This window comes from Camellia sinensis, chromosome 10 (assembly GCF_055761805.1).
Source record: "Camellia sinensis isolate YWXY chromosome 10, ASM5576180v1, whole genome shotgun sequence".
NCBI classification, from domain to species: domain Eukaryota; kingdom Viridiplantae; phylum Streptophyta; class Magnoliopsida; order Ericales; family Theaceae; genus Camellia; species Camellia sinensis.
In genome coordinates this window covers 150,023,230-150,040,832 of record NC_138970.1, presented here as the reverse complement: position 1 = coordinate 150,040,832, position 17,603 = coordinate 150,023,230, and the positions used below count along the sequence as shown (strand labels likewise).

The 17,603-nt window shown below is 39.8% G+C and overlaps 1 protein-coding gene across 1 annotated transcript; it reads right to left on the bottom strand.

The window, feature by feature from the left end:
- Window positions 1–11,442: 11,442 nt before the first annotated feature.
- Window positions 11,443–13,004, bottom strand: LOC114282113 (uncharacterized). The gene is made up of 3 exons (XM_028224770.2): window positions 12,059–13,004; window positions 11,857–11,934; window positions 11,443–11,755 (listed from the first exon to the last, which is right to left on the bottom strand). Exons 1-3 carry the CDS (start codon window positions 12,914–12,916, stop codon window positions 11,750–11,752), a joined length of 942 nt encoding a protein of 313 aa, XP_028080571.2. The 5' UTR covers window positions 12,917–13,004; the 3' UTR covers window positions 11,443–11,749.
- Between the last annotated feature and the right edge of the window lie 4,599 nt (window positions 13,005–17,603).

Below are 17,603 nucleotides of genomic sequence, written 5' to 3'. Positions count from 1 at the left end.
AGGACCTGGTAAGACAAGGCCTTCTGAGGGACCTGGTCGATGAGGCCAGAACAAGGGAAGAGCAGGCAAGGTTGCCTCAAGCACCAGCAGCACCCCCTCCCCCAGCACAGCCACCACAAGCAGGAGAACCGAGGGTGGTTAATGTGATCCACTCAAGGGTCAACGAAAACGAAGTCAGAGGAGAAACCCAGAGGGTAATACATTTACAACACATCTACCAAGTCGGGGAAAAGAGACATCGGCCAGAAGAATGCCAAGGGCCAATGATAGCGTTTACTGAAACCGACTTAGAACTGGTCCAACATCCGCATAATGATGCCTTGGTAGTATCCCTCCAAGTTGGGGAGTGCCAAGTAAAACGCATCCTAATAGATCAAGGCAGCTCCTGTGACATCATGTATGTCAGATGTTACAAAGAGCTAGGCCTTCACCCCGATGACCTAGAACAATCAAGCGGCCCGATGGTCGGCTTTAATGGAACACCAACATGGCCACTGGGTGCAACAAGCTTAGAAGTACAAGCCGGCACTAAGAAGATCAGGACGAAATTCCTGGTAATTGACACACCCTCACCATACAACATCATCTTGGGAAGGCCGTGGTTGCATGCAATGGGGGCAGTTCCCTCGACGTTGCACCAACTACTCCGGTTCCCAACAGAGCATGGGATTGAAGAAGTTAGAGGGGATCAACTACAAGCCAAAACTTGCTCCATGGCAGCAATAAAATCCACCTGTAGTATATGGGAGCCAAAGAAAGCAGAAGTTGAAAATGAGGACATGGAAGTCCTAGAAGACGTCGGGAAAGAACCAGCCGAGAAAAGCGAAGAGGCGCTAAAGAAAATCCTCGTCCAGGAGGGCGACGAAGAACGATTTTTTCTTCTCGACTCAGGCTTAGCTAGAGAAGAGGAAAAAGAACTGGAAGATTTTTTAAGGGCAAACATAGAGGCGTTCGCCTGGACACCTTATGAAATTCCTGGCATTGACCCCTAGGTCACCTGCCACAGTCTGAATGTCGACAGATCGGCAAAGCCTGTGATTCAACGAGCCAGAAGGCCGACGCTGATGCACGTCGAAGCAGTAGAGGAAGAGGTAGATAGACTCCTTGAAGCCAGGGCCATCCGAGAAGTTCAGTACCCAACATGGCTGTCCAACACAGTAGTAGTAAAAAAGAAGAATGGCAAGTGGAGGGTTTGTGTAGACTTTACCAGCCTCAACAAAGCTTGCCCCAAAGACAGCTTTCCTCTGCCCAAAATCGACCAACTGGTAGACGCCACTTCGGGACATGAAAGGATGAGTTTTTTAGATGCATACAGAGGGTACCACCAGATTGCTATGTACCCTCCAGATGAGGAGAAGACCGCGTTCATCACCCCGAAAGGCCTGTACTGTTACAAGGTAATACCTTTTGGGCTGAAAAACGCAGGAGCAACCTATCAGAGGTTAGTGACAAAGATGTTTAAACACCTGATTGGCAAAACGGTAGAAGTGTACATCGATGACATGGTCGTAAAGACCAAGAAATCAGAAGGTCATCTTGCCGACCTAAAAGAGGTCTTTGACATACTCAAAAGATATCGGCTCCGACTCAACGCCTCGAAGTGTGCCTTCGGAGTTGGGTCAGGTAAATTTTTAGGATATCTGGTAACAAGAAAGGGCATTGAGGCCAGCCCAGACCAAATCAAGGCCATCCTAGAACTACAGAGTCCGACATCGGCAAAACAAGTTCAAGTGCTTACTGGAAGGGCCGCAGCCCTAAACAGATTCATCAGCAGAAGCTCAGACAAATGCAGACCCTTCTTTAACCTGGTGAAAAAAGCCACAGACTTCCTATGGACAGAAGAATGTGAAGCTGCCTTAGCCGACCTAAAAAAGTACTTGACCACAACCCCGGTCCTTTCTAACCCAGTTCCAGGGGAGGAATTGTTTTTGTACTTAGCAGTCTCTGAACACGCAGTCAGTGCAGTGCTAATCCGAGAGGAAAAAGGGGAGCAGAAGGCTGTCTATTATGTAAGTAAGACTTTGGCCGACGCAGAAACAAGATACCTACCACTGGAAAAATTAATGCTAGCCTTGGTAATGGCTTCAAAAAAATTGAGCCATTACTTTCAGGCACACAAGATTGTGGTCCTAACAGAGCACCCACTGAAGTCCTTGTTACATCAAGGAGACTTAACAGGAAGGATAACAAAATGGGCAGTAACACTGGGCCAGTTTGACCTAGAATTTAGGCCGAGAACAGCAATAAAAGGCCAAGTTTTGGCCGACTTCGTCGCAGAACTCACACCTGAAGCCATCACACCTCGAGCTCCGTCGAGCCGAGATGAGCATCACCCCAACAAGCAAAAAGAATCCCAGTCAAAGACAAAAAAGCAAGAGAAAGAAAAACTCAGACCATGCAGCATCTACATCGGCGATTCATTCAGACTATTCGTCGATGGAAGTTCAAACCGCCAGGGAGCAGGAGCAGGAGTACTGCTGATATCTCCAGATGGACAAATTGTAGAACAGTCCATCCGTCTGGGGTTCAAAGCCTCCAACAATGAAGCAGAATATGAAGCATTAATTGCAGGGCTAAAGCTAGCAGCAGCAGCAGAGGCAGACGAGGTAATTGTTTTTTGTGATTCACAACTCATTGTTAACCAGTCAACAGGAGAATTTGCAGCCAGAGACGAAAGAATGTTGGCATATGCAAAGGAAGTCGTCCGACTGGCAGCCCTATTTCAGAACTGCAGATTACTCCAAGTTAGCCGAGATGACAACACCCACGCCGACGCGTTGGCTAACCTGGCCAGTTCAATTCAAACTGGAAAAACAAGGACAATTATGATCGATTACATGTCGGCCCCGAGCATAGACAAACAAAGCACCAAACAAGAAGCAATGTGCGTAGACTTGGGACCAAGTTGGATGGATGCAATCATTGTATTCCTAAAAGAGGGGAAGCTGCCAGAAGACCATAAAGAAGCACATAAAATTAGACTGAAATCGGCCAGATTCATTCTAACAACAGAAGGCCATCTCTACATGAGGTCCTTCACTGGACCACTTTTAAGGTGCGTACACCCTTTGCAGGTTGAAGATTTTCTTTACGAGATTCATGAAAGAATTTGTGGAAGCCATGCTGGGGGCAGATCGTTAGCCCACAGGGCCATTACCCAGGGGTATTGGTGGCCCTACATGCAAAAGGATGCCGAAGCCTATGTAAAGAAGTGTGAACAACGTCAAAGGTTTGCACCTTTGATACATCAGCCAGTTGCCGACCTAAACCCAGTATCCAGCCCTTGGCCGTTCGCCCAATGGGGCATGGATCTGGTCGGACAACTTCCCCAGGCAACTGGGCAGAGAAAATACTTACTGGTAGCAACAGACTACTTTACAAAATGGATAGAGGCAGAACCTCTCGCCAAAATCCGAGATGTGGACGTCAAAAATTTTATATGGAGAAACATTATCACCAGATTTGGGATTCCAAGAGCAATAGTTGCCGACAACGGAACACAGTTCGACAGCAAACTTATCAAAAACTTTTGTGCAAAATTCAAGATCAAAAATTATTTCTCAACACCAAGTTTTCCTCAAAGCAATGGGCAAGCAGAGGCATCCAACAAAGTAATCCTGGATGGAATAAAGAAGAGGCTGCAGGCAGCAAAAGGAAAGTGGGTGGACGAACTGCCCAACGTACTTTAGGCATATCGGACTACGCCGAGAAGATCAACAGGAGAATCCCCCTTTGCCATGGCCTATGGCACAGAAGCAGTCATCCCATTGGAGATCGGCATCCCAGGGATCAGAACACAGGGAGTAGAGAATGGCACCAATGACATACTCTTAGCCCGAGACCTGGATTTGTTGGAAGAACGAAGAGAGAAAGCTGCAATTCAGCTTGCAGTATACCAGCAGCAGCTTGCCAGAGCTTACAACAAGAAGGTTAATCCAAGAGATTTTCAAGTTGGCGACCTAGTCCTAAGAAAAGTCGTCGGGAACAAGAAGGATCCCAGGGAGGGCAAGCTTGGCCCAAACTGGGAAGGACCCTACAGAATTACATCAGTATTAGGCAATGGAGCTTATCGGCTTGAGGACAATGAGGGCAAAGCATTGCCCAGACCTTGGAATACTTGTAATTTGAAATTTTTCTATCATTAGAGATACATCATTGTTTGGCCGATATCATCAATAAAGTCTTTTCAGAATCCTTTCAACATGTATGAATGATAAAGTTATGCATTGATGAGTATTGAAGACATAATTAATGTGAACCCAAATCAAGCTCAGGCAAAGTTAAGCCGAGATTATTCCTTAATTCACTTGTTGAAATTTGTAGCAATTTACAAGTTGGAATTAAGCTGATTCCTTATCTTCACTTGTTGAAATTTGTAGCAATTTACAAGTTGAAGTTAAGCCGAGATTATTCCTTAATTCACTTGTTGAAATTTGTAGCAATTTACAAGTTGGAATTAAGCTGATTCCTTATCTTCACTTGTTGAAATTTGTAGCAATTTACAAGTTGAAGTTAAGTCGAGATTATTCCTTAATTCACTTGTTGAAATTTGTAGCAATTTACAAGTTGGAATTAAGCTGATTCCTTATCTTCACTTGTTGAAATTTGTAGCAATTTACAAGTTGAAGTTAAGCCGAGATTATTCCTTAATTCACTTGTTGAAATTTGTAGCAATTTACAAGTTGGAATTAAGCTGATTCCTTATCTTCACTTGTTGAAATTTGTAGCAATTTACAAGTTGAAGTTAAGCCGAGATTATTCCTTAATTCACTTGTTGAAATTTGTAGCAATTTACAAGTTGGAATTAAGCTGATCCCTTATCTTCACTTGTTGAAATTTGTAGCAATTTACAAGTTGAAGTTAAGCCGAGATTATTCCTTAATTCACTTGTTGAAATTTGTAGCAATTTACAAGTTAGAATTAAGCTGATTCCTTGTCTTCACTTGTTGAAATTTGTAGCAATTTACAAGTTAAAGTTAAGCCGAGATTATTACTTAAGTTCTCATAGCAGTGTGTGGGTTGCTTAAACCCTAGGGAAGATGCTTAACACTTGTTGAAATTTGTAAGCAATTTACAAGTCTATGTTAAGCCGACATATGATCACCCGCTGAGGTATACAGAAATTTACAGGTTGATATAAAGGCTAAGTATATTGTTTACTACTTGTCGAAAATTTGTAACAATTTACAAGTAAGATAGATCAAGATCACTGTTTGATACTTATTTGAGAAGAAACTTGCAAAATTTACATTCAGAAATACATGTTTTATACTTGTTAAAATTCATGAAAAGTTTACAGGTCGGTATCTTGCCAAAGTTTAAGTTTTATAGTTATACCCGAGGTATGTAACCCCGAGAAGATTGCACAAAGGAAGCGACATGAAGAAGCATGCAAAGAACTTCTAAATACAAGACTATGCAGAAACCAGTCAACAGAACATCACAAGATTAAAACATCCGTAGAAAAGAACAGTTGCAATTACATATTGAAAAAACCACGTCGACCATAAGAAGAAGTTTTGCATTGTCCAGAAATTAAGAAAAGTACAAAAGTGCAAAGTACAGAAAAAGAAGGAAAAAATATTAAAGACTTAAATAAAAACAACTAAGTGTTGACTCAGGGCTCTTACTCTTGCCCTCTGTAATTGTTCGAGGAAGAGGGTAGAGGTGGACATCTTCATCTGGGCCAAATTCCCAATTTCCAGAAGCAATGAGAAAATCATCTCCAGCCCCCTTGTTGGAGTCTGGGAGGTCGGCTACAATTTTGTACTGAGTAGATCTCGGCTTAAGGTAATAAACGAAACCCCTATCCTTCAGGTCAAGAGGGCACATGGTATAGCAGTATTGAAGGTCGGCCAGGGTAATTCTAAGGTTCTCTTGCCTAGCTAAGGCTATAATACCATTAATCACCCTATAAGAGTTGATAGTAAGTTGCATGGGGTTCAGCTTGTAGAAATAAAGAACTTCACGAAAGAGGGGATGAAGGGGAAGCCAAAGTCCACATTCGGTAAAAGCTACTATAGGAAAAAGCATCGTATGGTCTGTGGGCATGATGGTATTACTGTCCCCAGCTAGTTTAAGATGAACATCGGCTGGGATAGAGAATTCCTGCCTAAAGTATTCAAGTTTTGTTGGGGTATTTACCCTATGCCTCCACATACCCATTATGTCAATTTAAAATATGTTTCAGAAGGTGGGCGTTTTTAGGAAGGGTTACAAGAACCTCGGTAAAAATCTAAGAAATGGCTGATAAGGCTTATTTCAGTTTTCCCTAAATTTGAAGGTTCTACGCACAAATCCCAAACCTAAGAACTCTAAAGACCAAGATTGAAGGCACAGATCTGGGGCAGATACAAAAAAGAGAAAACAAAGACGAAGTCTCAGATTCCAGAGCAGAGGTATAGCTCTCAGAAACAATAGAGATACAAAAGTAAAAAAAAAAAAATCAAGAACAGTGGCAAAGAGAATGGTGAAAAAGTATAGAAGTTCAAGGAATAGCCACAAAATCAAGATACAAATAAACCCAAGGCTTCGAACAAGATCAGTAATGGCAACAGGCAGACAAAAACGCAGAAAGAGAAATTAATATTGAAGGGAATGAATCTTACCGGAACAAGTGAAGCCGGGGCAATGTTTGCCGAGCTCAGAAATTGGTTGCAACAGCAAAGAAGGCTTCGCAAGAATGAGGGATTAAGAGCAGTTCAAGAAGAGAGATTGAAGCGATGGCAGATTCGAAGAAGAAAGAACTTTCAGAGAGAGAAAGAACAAGAAGACAGAATGAAAAAGTGAAGGAAAAGTAGAGGCAAAAAAGAGTTTTGTCAAAAATTTGAAACGGTGGCAAAAATAAGGCAATTATTGCGCCTAGAGCAACGCACGCGTCAGACGGCGCAGACGAACGAACAAACAGCTTTCAGGCGCGTCACAGACACGCTCCAATGAAAACAAAACACGTGAAAATGAACGGTTAGATATGCATGACAGCTCATGCGCGTGGGAGAGTACGATCGAAACCTTGTTCTCCGAAGAGAACACGTCGGCTGGAAGAGGATTATCTCGGCTAAACAGTTTTTGAACCGTTACTCAGAAAAAAAGTGGCAAAATATCGGAATAGGTTCCATTACCTCAGAATGCCGAGGTAATAGAACCTAGGGGGCAGTTGTGGGGATGTATTTTCTGAATACCAACACGTGGCATGGTGACGCCGACGTGTCAGCCGAGGTGCCACGTGTCCTGGTAGTTAAGCCGAGATGATCTCGGAGTTGCCGAGGTTATCCCCGAAGATATCGAAATCCGAGATAAGCAGATAAGGGACAAGAGTCCTATGGCAAAGAGGGGACTTAACCAAGATAAGGATAAAGCTCTTAGGGAGTTTTATCTTTATCTCTTATAGAGTCCAGAGTAAGCAGTAAATTGGAGTTCATAAGAAGTCATACTTCTAGTGGGACTTGGATTGAGTATATTATAAAAGAGAGGCACCCCGTGGGTCTAAGGTATGTAATTTATGTTTTGAGTATTCAGTTTAGCACTTGATTATCTTTGAGAGATATACTGACTTGATCGTCGGAGTGCCCCCGGGTGGAAGAACCACCGCCGGAGCTTTTTCTTTCTGTTACAGGTTGCTAAAGCCATCTATTTTGCCTGTGCTCTCCAGCTGATCACTAAACGGGCAATGTGGTCAGATTTTCACCCACACATTTAGTTGTTAAGCATAATTGTCTAATATAGTGAGTAAGAAGATACGTATTTATGGATTTGATTTAAGTTGTCAAAATTTTGAACTTAGCTTGTCCATCAGGTTACGCTTTCAACATTCGTGCGCATTCTCCTTAAATGGTCGTTATCCACTACTGTCGCACCCCAAATCTACTGCAATCTCTTCAACTAGCCAACCTAATCCACTTTCTAATACTATAGTGCACCACCATTGAGCCATAGATCCACATCCCAACATCATCACAGCTCATAAAGTGACTTTCTAGCACCAATCGTACTGCCCATCTGTGCATTTGCTCATCATGCCTCTCTCTATATATAGGGTCGCAGTGGTTGATTGGTGTTGATCGAGGGTTGTGGTGGTTGATTGAGTTGTAGATTAAGATTGTAGTGGCTAATCTTGGTAGTAGTTGTTGATTGGGGATGGTTGATTTTACAAGTGGTTGCCAATGGTAGATCATGGTGGCTGGTTTTAGGAATGGTGCAGGAGCTATATTTAGTTTTAGGTGTATGTCATCCAAATTTGGAATTCGAATGTTTAGACTAAGTAATGTTTGGATACGATAATAATAAAAGTGTAAAATAGACATTTCAATATAAAATAATGATATCATATTTCTTCTGTTTGAATGACGAATGCATTAACAAAATGTGTTAAATTGTCATGTAATTTAAATTTTAATAGAGATCAATATAATTATGTTAAAATTGTAAAGGTTAATGTATTTTTTTTTTTTTTTTTGATAAATTTCAAAAGAGGTTTTACCCTATTTATTATTTATTATTGAATTTATTTTACTATTTTTGTTTCACTTTCTTGTGTAAGAAAAGTTACGGGTAGGATTCAACAATTTATTTTATTATTTTTGTTTCATTTTCACTGTAAATTCATACTTATGAATCTACAATTTATCCAAAAAAATAATTAATGGTTCAAATTCATTTTCCTTGTTAACTCCACATTTCATCAATTTAATATCTATCACACAAACATATTCTTGACAAATTGTGAGTTCATAAGAGTGGATTCATAACATTTTTGTTAAAAAAATTATTAATTTCACTTTTATCTCCCAAACTTATTGTTATTTTTTTTCCTTCTATTTCATTATTAAACTATTAATTTCATCTATTTTATCGTTACGATGTATTTGGATCATGAAAAGGAAATGAAAAAAAAAAATTAACTAATATTTTATTCACATTATTTTCACCTTTTTTTTTCTTTTTTTCATTTTTAAAATTTTACTGAAATTCATGATCCAAACACAACTTTAGAATATATCATTTTAACTCATGTAGTCTAATTGGAAACAATTCTCTAAATCAATATTCGGTAAAGCCTAATTTGAAGGGTAAAAGAGTCATTTCAAAGTTTGAACAACTTTAAGTAAAGACTGAACTATAATAATAATAATAATAATAATAGCTCCAGGGACTTGATGAAATCGATAGTTTAGGATTTTAAAAAAAAAAAGCAAAAGATTAAGGGATAAAACTGAAATAAACCCTTTAAAAAATAGTAAACTTACCATGCTACAGGAGAAAGTTTTGGTGAAATATTCCTTGGTATATATTGCCTTGTGCTCGCAAAGATTGATGTCAAAACAAACTTGCATAATGGTGTTTTAAAAAGTTGGTAAAAAATTAATTTTTTGATTTTTTTTTGAATTTTTAATTTTTTTGTGTAAAAAAAAGTAAAAATATGATGTGATGTAAAAAAATTAAAAAATTAAAAAATCAAAAAGTTATCTTTTACTATGTTGCCAAAAGGCAACATAGTAATTGCGTAAGGGATTAAAAAGTGGACACGTAAACTTATAGACTAGATTTATTTATCACTATAAATTTAAGAAAAATGCCTAACACTCCCAGTGGGGGTCACTGGGGTCTTCTCCCATTGGTCAAAAACTGCTTTTCTTTTTTTTTTTTTTTTGTTTTCCAGCGAATGAGGGGATGACACCTCACTGGGGTTGTCAGTGGGGGTCACCCCAGTGGGGGTCTGTAGCATGCCCATAAACTTAATTTTAAAAAACACAATTCAACTACTAAAATTTTTAACATCATATTTTAATATAAATTAACACAAAAAAACTAAAAAAATAAATAAAATCAAAACTTACAAACAAAAGCAAAATTTCTTAATCATTTATCACTTTGATAAATTTCTCAATATAAATACCATACAAGTAACCAAATGATCATTCCACAAACATAACATACATCTAAAAAAATCTCAAAATTTTCTCATTATCAAAACGAGGGCCAAATACTTGAAAACATGTCACTTGGGACTTGAAATATGTCCAATCTGATAATACATGTTGATCATTATCCCTTAAAAAAATAAGGAAATTATTTGGGATATAGATCCTGCATGATGTATCACCAAAGACACAAGTTGATCACCAAAATTGCTTCCAGGAATAGAAAACAAATCTAACCACATCACAACAACAGCTCTGCCAACAAACTGTTATATACACTAGGCATATATATGGATTCTTGGCAATCAAAAGGATAAAAAATAACCTGTGAATTGCAGGCTTAAGACCAAAAAGGGAGGGGGGGATTACCTCCAGCCTCCTCCCACTTTTATCTCCAGAAAGGGCACGATATCAACTGCCCAAGCTGAAGCCATTCCAAATTGGTAGAGGAGAGCAAGAGACAATAGTTTTCCATTCTTTTGTCACAATCTAACCTCAAAAGAAATAGTAACAGCCCAAGATGTTTTAAAACCGTAGGCTAAATAGTAAAACGATGCTGTATTTTATTGGATTTATGAAAAAATTGGGGCCTTCAGCAATAATTTTTTTGAAAAAAAAACAAAATTATTGGAGGCCTTACACTACGGGCCAAGTGGCCTAATTGTTGAGCCATATCTGAAAAGAGGAAGAACCCAATATATATATATATATATAATTCCTTTCTCCGTATACCAAGACAGCAAGAAGAAACTTTCACCATCAATATAAAGCTCAGCCAATTCTCATTTCATTTCATTTCAATTTACCTTCAGGAGACTAAAGATCAGTGAGCAGAGAGCTTCTGTCCATAGTCATAGTAACAGAAATATAAAAGAACATATGAAATACCTCATGGATTCAGCAATATCCAACATTTGAATCGGAAAAGTGAAGGCAAGCAATGTAGTGAGACTGAAGACAAACCCAAAACAACTTTGTAATGTGAAATATAATCAACTAAAAAACAAGCATTAGTTGCACTACTAAATGCAAATTGAAGGCATACGAAAGCTACATTGAATGACACTTGGCAACGTGGTGTGGTTGGGGAGAGAAAATAGAAAGGCTGTCAGATTATTAAAATCATTGTATAGATTCCCCAAATCACAACAGGATTGACGTTTTGTAAATGTGTGCTGGTCACTTGCAATATCCTATCAATTTGGCCTCTTATGGTTGAAGTCAGCATGTGCAAGAAATGAAATAAGACATCAGTGGTACACCACGGCTGATAAATAACTGAGAAGTTTCAAATTTACATCAAAACATAGCATATCAATACTGAGTAGGAACAATTGAGGTATTTATAGAAAGATGAAGCTCAAAACATTTCACAGAAACAATACTCACTCATGCTCTCATCTCTCCTATTTCCAAAATTTGAACTAAATCTGGCCAAGCACATTCCACAATTAGATGCTACACAATGTTAAGGCTAAATATCAGCAATTCATCAACAAGAGAACAAAATAAAGCGATAGCATACTCCAAAGAACAAGCTCAATACATGAAAGTAATTCCTTCTCCAAACATCATCCTCCATTTTGTTCTCTATACAAATTTATTCGCAAGAAACAAGATTAAATATGACTAAATTAACAAGATTAGCTTTATGATTAACTAAAGCTTACACCACATCTTACCCGGGAATTCAACAATTTCATCGAATTCCCAATTGACAAAGATGGTGCAGAGTATACCACTAATAAGAGGTCCCAATACACCAGTGGAGTCAGCAAACAGATGAACCTTGAAACTTCCACAAACAATGGCAACTCCTCCTCCAATTACTACCTCTGCGAAAACAACAAATTAACAGAAATTAGATTCAAAACTCGAATAGTTGCATAACTACAAAGTCAAAGATCGATAAGAATGAACAGAACAGAGTAATTACATTTCCAGTCTCGGGAACATCAGGAACTTTGTAAATATCAGCTGTAATTTCTGTCATCCACAACCCCGGAAACAGAGTCTGAAGAGAACAAACAAACAGAACAGTTAATTAATTAAGGCATTACAATCAAATACAGAGATCTAATCAAATACACATAGATACAAGTTTAGTTTGAAACTTAAAAACGATTAAATTCACTTACATCCAATTGTTTCTGGACAATCTTGGGACGTTTCTTGGGTCTCCGAGGCGGCCGATGTCCTGTCAAATTCATGAAATCGTCTTCAATCTCTCGCCGTGAAAGTGAAACCGAGAATTTCGCCCTCTCTCGCTTCTCGCCGGTAGGAGAGTCCTCCGCGGCGGCGGCCGTGACATCTCCGCGCAATTTCGGAGATTTGTTTTCAGTTCTCGACGGCGAGTAATTAGGTTTCCGCTCTTCAATCTGCAAACTCTTTGCTCCGCCACCATTACCACCACCACCGCCACCGCCACCGCCACCGATTATTAGGTTTCCGTTCATTCCATTCGGAGCCTTACACGCAGCTCGTCTCGTTCTCAAATTCCACGGCCTCGAAGCTTCGGTCTCCGCCTCCGCCGCCGGTACTGAAGCCGCCGCCGCCGCAGCGGCGGGCCGTTCCTCCTCCTCCTCCTCCGAACCTTTCCTCAAAATCGCATCTTTAATCTTATCAGCCGCAGTCTGGAGATGGAACAACAGTTTGGTCCTAAACGCGTCGATTCTCTGGTCTCCGTCGCTCGATTTCCGCCGTCTCTCCGCCGGCGACGGCGACTTCTCGAGCTCCTCCCTCCGACGCGGCTCGATCAAACCCTTCTTATCCAGTATGGAAGCTGAAAAAAACCTCTGATCAGCGGAGGAAGAAGAGTCTTCGCCATTCGGATTCATCTTCATACACCTCAGAAGTTTCTGATTCCCCCACTTCAAACACGGCATCTTGAAATTGTGCAACGGCTTCGATCTCTCCGGTCCCATCGCCATCAACTTCTCTGCTCTTCCTCCTCCTCCTCCTCCTCCTCTCTCCCTCTCTTCCCCCAACATCACCATTTACATTTAGCAAACACAAACACAAACGCAAACACTCCGACTACTCGCACCAACTTTCCCGGAAAATTTTAATTGTAAGATAAATTGATGTATTATTATTGATATGTATATATTACAAGATTGATGTATTTCTGTATTGTATGTGATATTTGTATCTGTATATTACAAGTCCTATATATAGAGAGGTTTTGGGAGTAGTAGGTGTAGAGTGGGTGGTGGTAGTAGGTAAAGTGGAGGTTGTAGGTGGAGTGGGTGAGAAGTAGTGGAGGTGTGTAGTGGTAGGTTTTAGTGGGGTGGATGTAGTGGGTTAGGTTAGTGGGTTAGGTTTAGTGTACATTAACAGCCCCCCTCAAACTCAAGGAGGATAGGAACTAACCAACTTGAGTTTGAAGAGAGTAACAAAACAGAAAAGTAAACTGATAAATAAAAAACAAAACAGGATAGGAGACACGGTATGGTCGTGTCGGACCGTTGTAGCAGACAGTTTACGGGGTCATGTCGGACCGTTGTAGCAGACAGTTTACGGGGTCATGTCGGACCGTTGTAGAAGACACTGTGTGGTCGTGTCAGACCGATGTAGAAGACAGTTTATGGAGTCATGTCGGACCGTTGTAGAAGCTGTGGTGGTGCACCGAGGAGGCGACTTAGGGAGTGCGCCATGAGCGACTTATACATGATACTGGTATAACCCCCCCTCAAACTCAAATAGGTGTGAAGATAGAAACCTATTTGAGGTTGAAACAAAGGGATTGATAAAGCTGACCGGTGTAGAAGACACTGTATATAGGCTGCCCAAAAAATATACATGGATGTAGATATCGAGCCCTCAAAAGTCGTGCCCTCAAAAGGTGTGCCAAATTTGTCAAAAGGCGTGCCATCAAAAGGCGTGCCCGATGCATCAAAAGGCGTGCCAGATATGATGGCGAGGCACGTGAGTGCCTTGGCTGGCGTGCCCGTTTGTCTGGCGTCAGAGGCGCGCGATGCGCGTGGCTGCCTCGGCTATAAGACAGAGGCTGAGGCTGAGGCAGAGAAAACGGAGGCTGAGGCTGAGGCAGAGAAATTGAGAGAAACCTCTGAAAAATTCTTCATTTTGCTGAGAAAGAGAGGTCGTTTTGCTGAGAGAGATAGTCTGTAACACTCTGTTTGTGAGAGATATTCTGTAACACTCTGTTGCCCAGAAAATGGCCTCGTCTTCCCGTGGGCTGCTTACCCTCTTTCCCGACCTCAACGAGTCCACAGGAGAGAGAACTGGTGCGGTGGCCAGTGAACCTCAACCAAACACCGCTGGGTTTGCTCCGCTGAACTTTCCGATGCGGTCTGTGGAGCAAAAAATGGCGGTGCAGACGGATGTGGAGGCCAATCAGTATACTTTGAAGGCATGTGTGGAGTCCATGACGGCGGTCACAAATCTGTCGCACCGGCTACAGAGTAGGACAAATGAGGTGCAGCAGTTAAACTCCCAGCTGGCTCTGCTCCAACGCATGTATAAGGATGCGCGAGCAGAGATGAGCGTGCTAAGGGCAGAAAACAAGGAGCTGAAGCGGAAGGCCACCGTGATGTTCCGATTTGGAGGTCCGCCATATGCTGCAGTGGAGGAGCAGGGAGTAGTGATCATGCCCAGTGGAGGAGAAAGCACAGAGGCAGCACGGTCAAGGGCCGTCCAGGACGGAGGCAAGAAGAAAAGACCGGCAGCAGAGTAGAGAAGAAAAAAATGCCACTGTTTTGGTTGGTTGATTGTTGTTGTTGTTGTTGTTTTTTTTTTTTTTTTTTTTTTTTTTTTTTTTTTTTTTTTTTTTTTGTAAAATTATGCTCGAGGCGATCCCTGAGAGGAATAAAATATGGGTTGTTGTGCAAATTTGAAATGTTTTTTTTTTTTTTTTTTTTTTTTTTTTTTGGTGTTTAATGCTCGGGTAAGAGATGATAGTAAAACATATACATATAAATAATAAAAGAAAGGTGAGGGCGAGCTTGACTGAGGGGGTGAGTGGGAACAGAGGATAATAAAATATATAAATGGAGAGAGAAAAATAAATAGTTAAATAAGAATTTAAGGGAAATCAAAAAAAGAAAGAGAGGGGACACGCCATGTGATCAAGTGGAGAGTGAGCTGGGTATGCATATGCAGATGAGATAGTGGAGAATTATTTTATTGGAGAGGGAAGTGGGTATGGTGTGTCGTGTGTATGGTGTGTTTGTGACTGTGTTCTTTGTGAATGTGTATGTGTGTCCGAGAGAGAGAGTGTGTCTCTGTTGAGAGAGAGAGAGCAACCCGTATGTGTGTATCATCTGTCTCCAAGAAGCCCTTGAGAGAGATTGATGCCAAGTCCCTTTGTAGCTATGTGTGATGTGCTGGATATGGTGTATGTGCGCTGCTATCTGTGTTGTGTGTGCCTGGAGAACCAAAAACTGCCGAGAGAGGGAGACCAAATGCCACTGTTTCCCTCAAAACAGTGTGTGTGTAGCTCAATTTTTTGTGTGTCTCAAGCTTTGTGTGTGAGTATGGCAGTGTGTGGTGTGGTGCTGCAAGATAGCCGAGGGAGAGGGAGCCCGAGAGAGAGGTTGGTTTGGTCTCTCGGTTTAAAGAGAGAGAAAGAGAAGTGGGTGACAGTGTATGGAGGGTGTGTGTGTATGCAGCCCCCATACCCATGGTGGAAGCAGCACAAATCTTGGCATTGAGAGAACCCAAAAAATCAAACTCAGAAACCCAACAGATGAGTTCCATGCCCATGGCTAAGCCGGAGATCACGGCAGTGTGTGGTAATGTTGGTGTGCTGAAGCAAGATGATGGTGCATGGGCTTGAGACATGCCCAGTAGTGAACTCAAGCGTCAATATTGTAGAACTGTTGTCGATACGACTGTCAACAAGTTCAAAAGGAGAATAGGTTGAGGTCCGGCGGGCGATCAAGGCAAGTTTGCCGCCCGCCGGAAGATGAAGAACACCAAGAGTTTAACCTATAGCTCTGATACCATGTAAGATAAATTGATGTATTATTATTGATATGTATATATTACAAGATTGATGTATTTCTGTATTGTATGTGATATTTGTATCTGTATATTACAAGTCCTATATATAGAGAGGTTTTGGGAGTAGTAGGTGTAGAGTGGGTGGTGGTAGTAGGTAAAGTGGAGGTTGTAGGTGGAGTGGGTGAGAAGTAGTGGAGGTGTGTAGTGGTAGGTTTTAGTGGGGTGGATGTAGTGGGTTAGGTTAGTGGGTTAGGTTTAGTGTACATTAACATTAATTTTGACGGAAAATTTTAATTTTGACGAAAAATCGATCAGAGAAAGGTCACGAGGGTTTCATTGTTCAATCGCTCTCTCTGTCTATGTTATTGTGAATTCGCCGGGAAACGCAAGTTTATATACGAGAGAGAGTCCGATTTTAACGTTGGGGTGGCCATTCCTTTCCTTTTGAGGATGGGAGAGCTTTGTTTTGGTCAGTAAGTAGCGTGAGTGCTACATTGCGCGTGAGGGTGATGTGCGCACACACCTTGGGGTTCGGTGGTGTTTTTTCGCGGGCTACACATGTCGTTGTTTGAGTGATTTTGATGGCTGGCCTAACTACCGTTGGATAGAGTGAAGTTCTTGTGATGATATTGGTTAGCGGCCGTTGGATTTTTGTATCTATTTGGATTTTTGGGAAGAATCTTTGATGAGTCATCTTGGTTATTTACGAAAACATGTATAAAAAATTTAAAAAACAATGTAATAATTTATGATAATTTTTTAAGAAAAAATGTATAAAAAATTTAAAAAATAATGTAATAATTTATAATAATTTTTTAATTAAAATTGAATGTTGTCAATGAGACCTAAATTTATTCCAAATAGAAAATAGTTTTATGAGTTAGAATTAAGGTGCACTGTACCGTAAGTCATTGTTCAATTTCCGAATATTTATAATTTAAATTATTTATATTATAAGATTTATCAAGTAAAATATTTATATAAAAAATTAAATTAATTAAATATTTATGACCCTGTAATAAGATTACATTTATGTATTAAAAAAAAGACACTTAACAATCAATTTTATTAATTAGATTTATTTATGTACAGGTCTTGACTGATAAATTTATCACTGTAAATTTATTTATAAAAATAAAAGAAACTGATAAATTTATCAATAGAACTTAATGGATAATAAGTCGTTAGACATATTGATAATTTATCCTAAAAAATTGTTAACATGATTTTTATAATTTTCTTTAAAACAATTATTTAAAACAATTAAAACTTTAATCATGGGTTACGAATATCTAATTAACTTATTATTTATTTGTGTAGATGATATACTAGGCAAGCCTAATGATATAAATGGTTCAAATAATCAAAATAGTTATGAAAAAGGCTTACAAAAACCTCACAACGAGAATGCTAGAGGTGTGCATAGTATTGTTTGATGTGATTTGAGGATAAAATTAAAATCAAACTATGGATTATGGATTGACAAACTTGTTATCTATAACCAAACATTGATTTGGGTAGTTTCAATCTATTAGTTAATTGAAGAATAATCTTAAAAAATTATCTACATAATATTTTTCATATATATAACACTAACTAATTTTACATACGCCTTCCGTCTCAAAATACTTATTTCATTTTTTATTGTCCCAAAATTAGTATAAAATAATATGAATTTATTATTTTTCTTTCAAATTCATTAATAATATAAAAAGTACA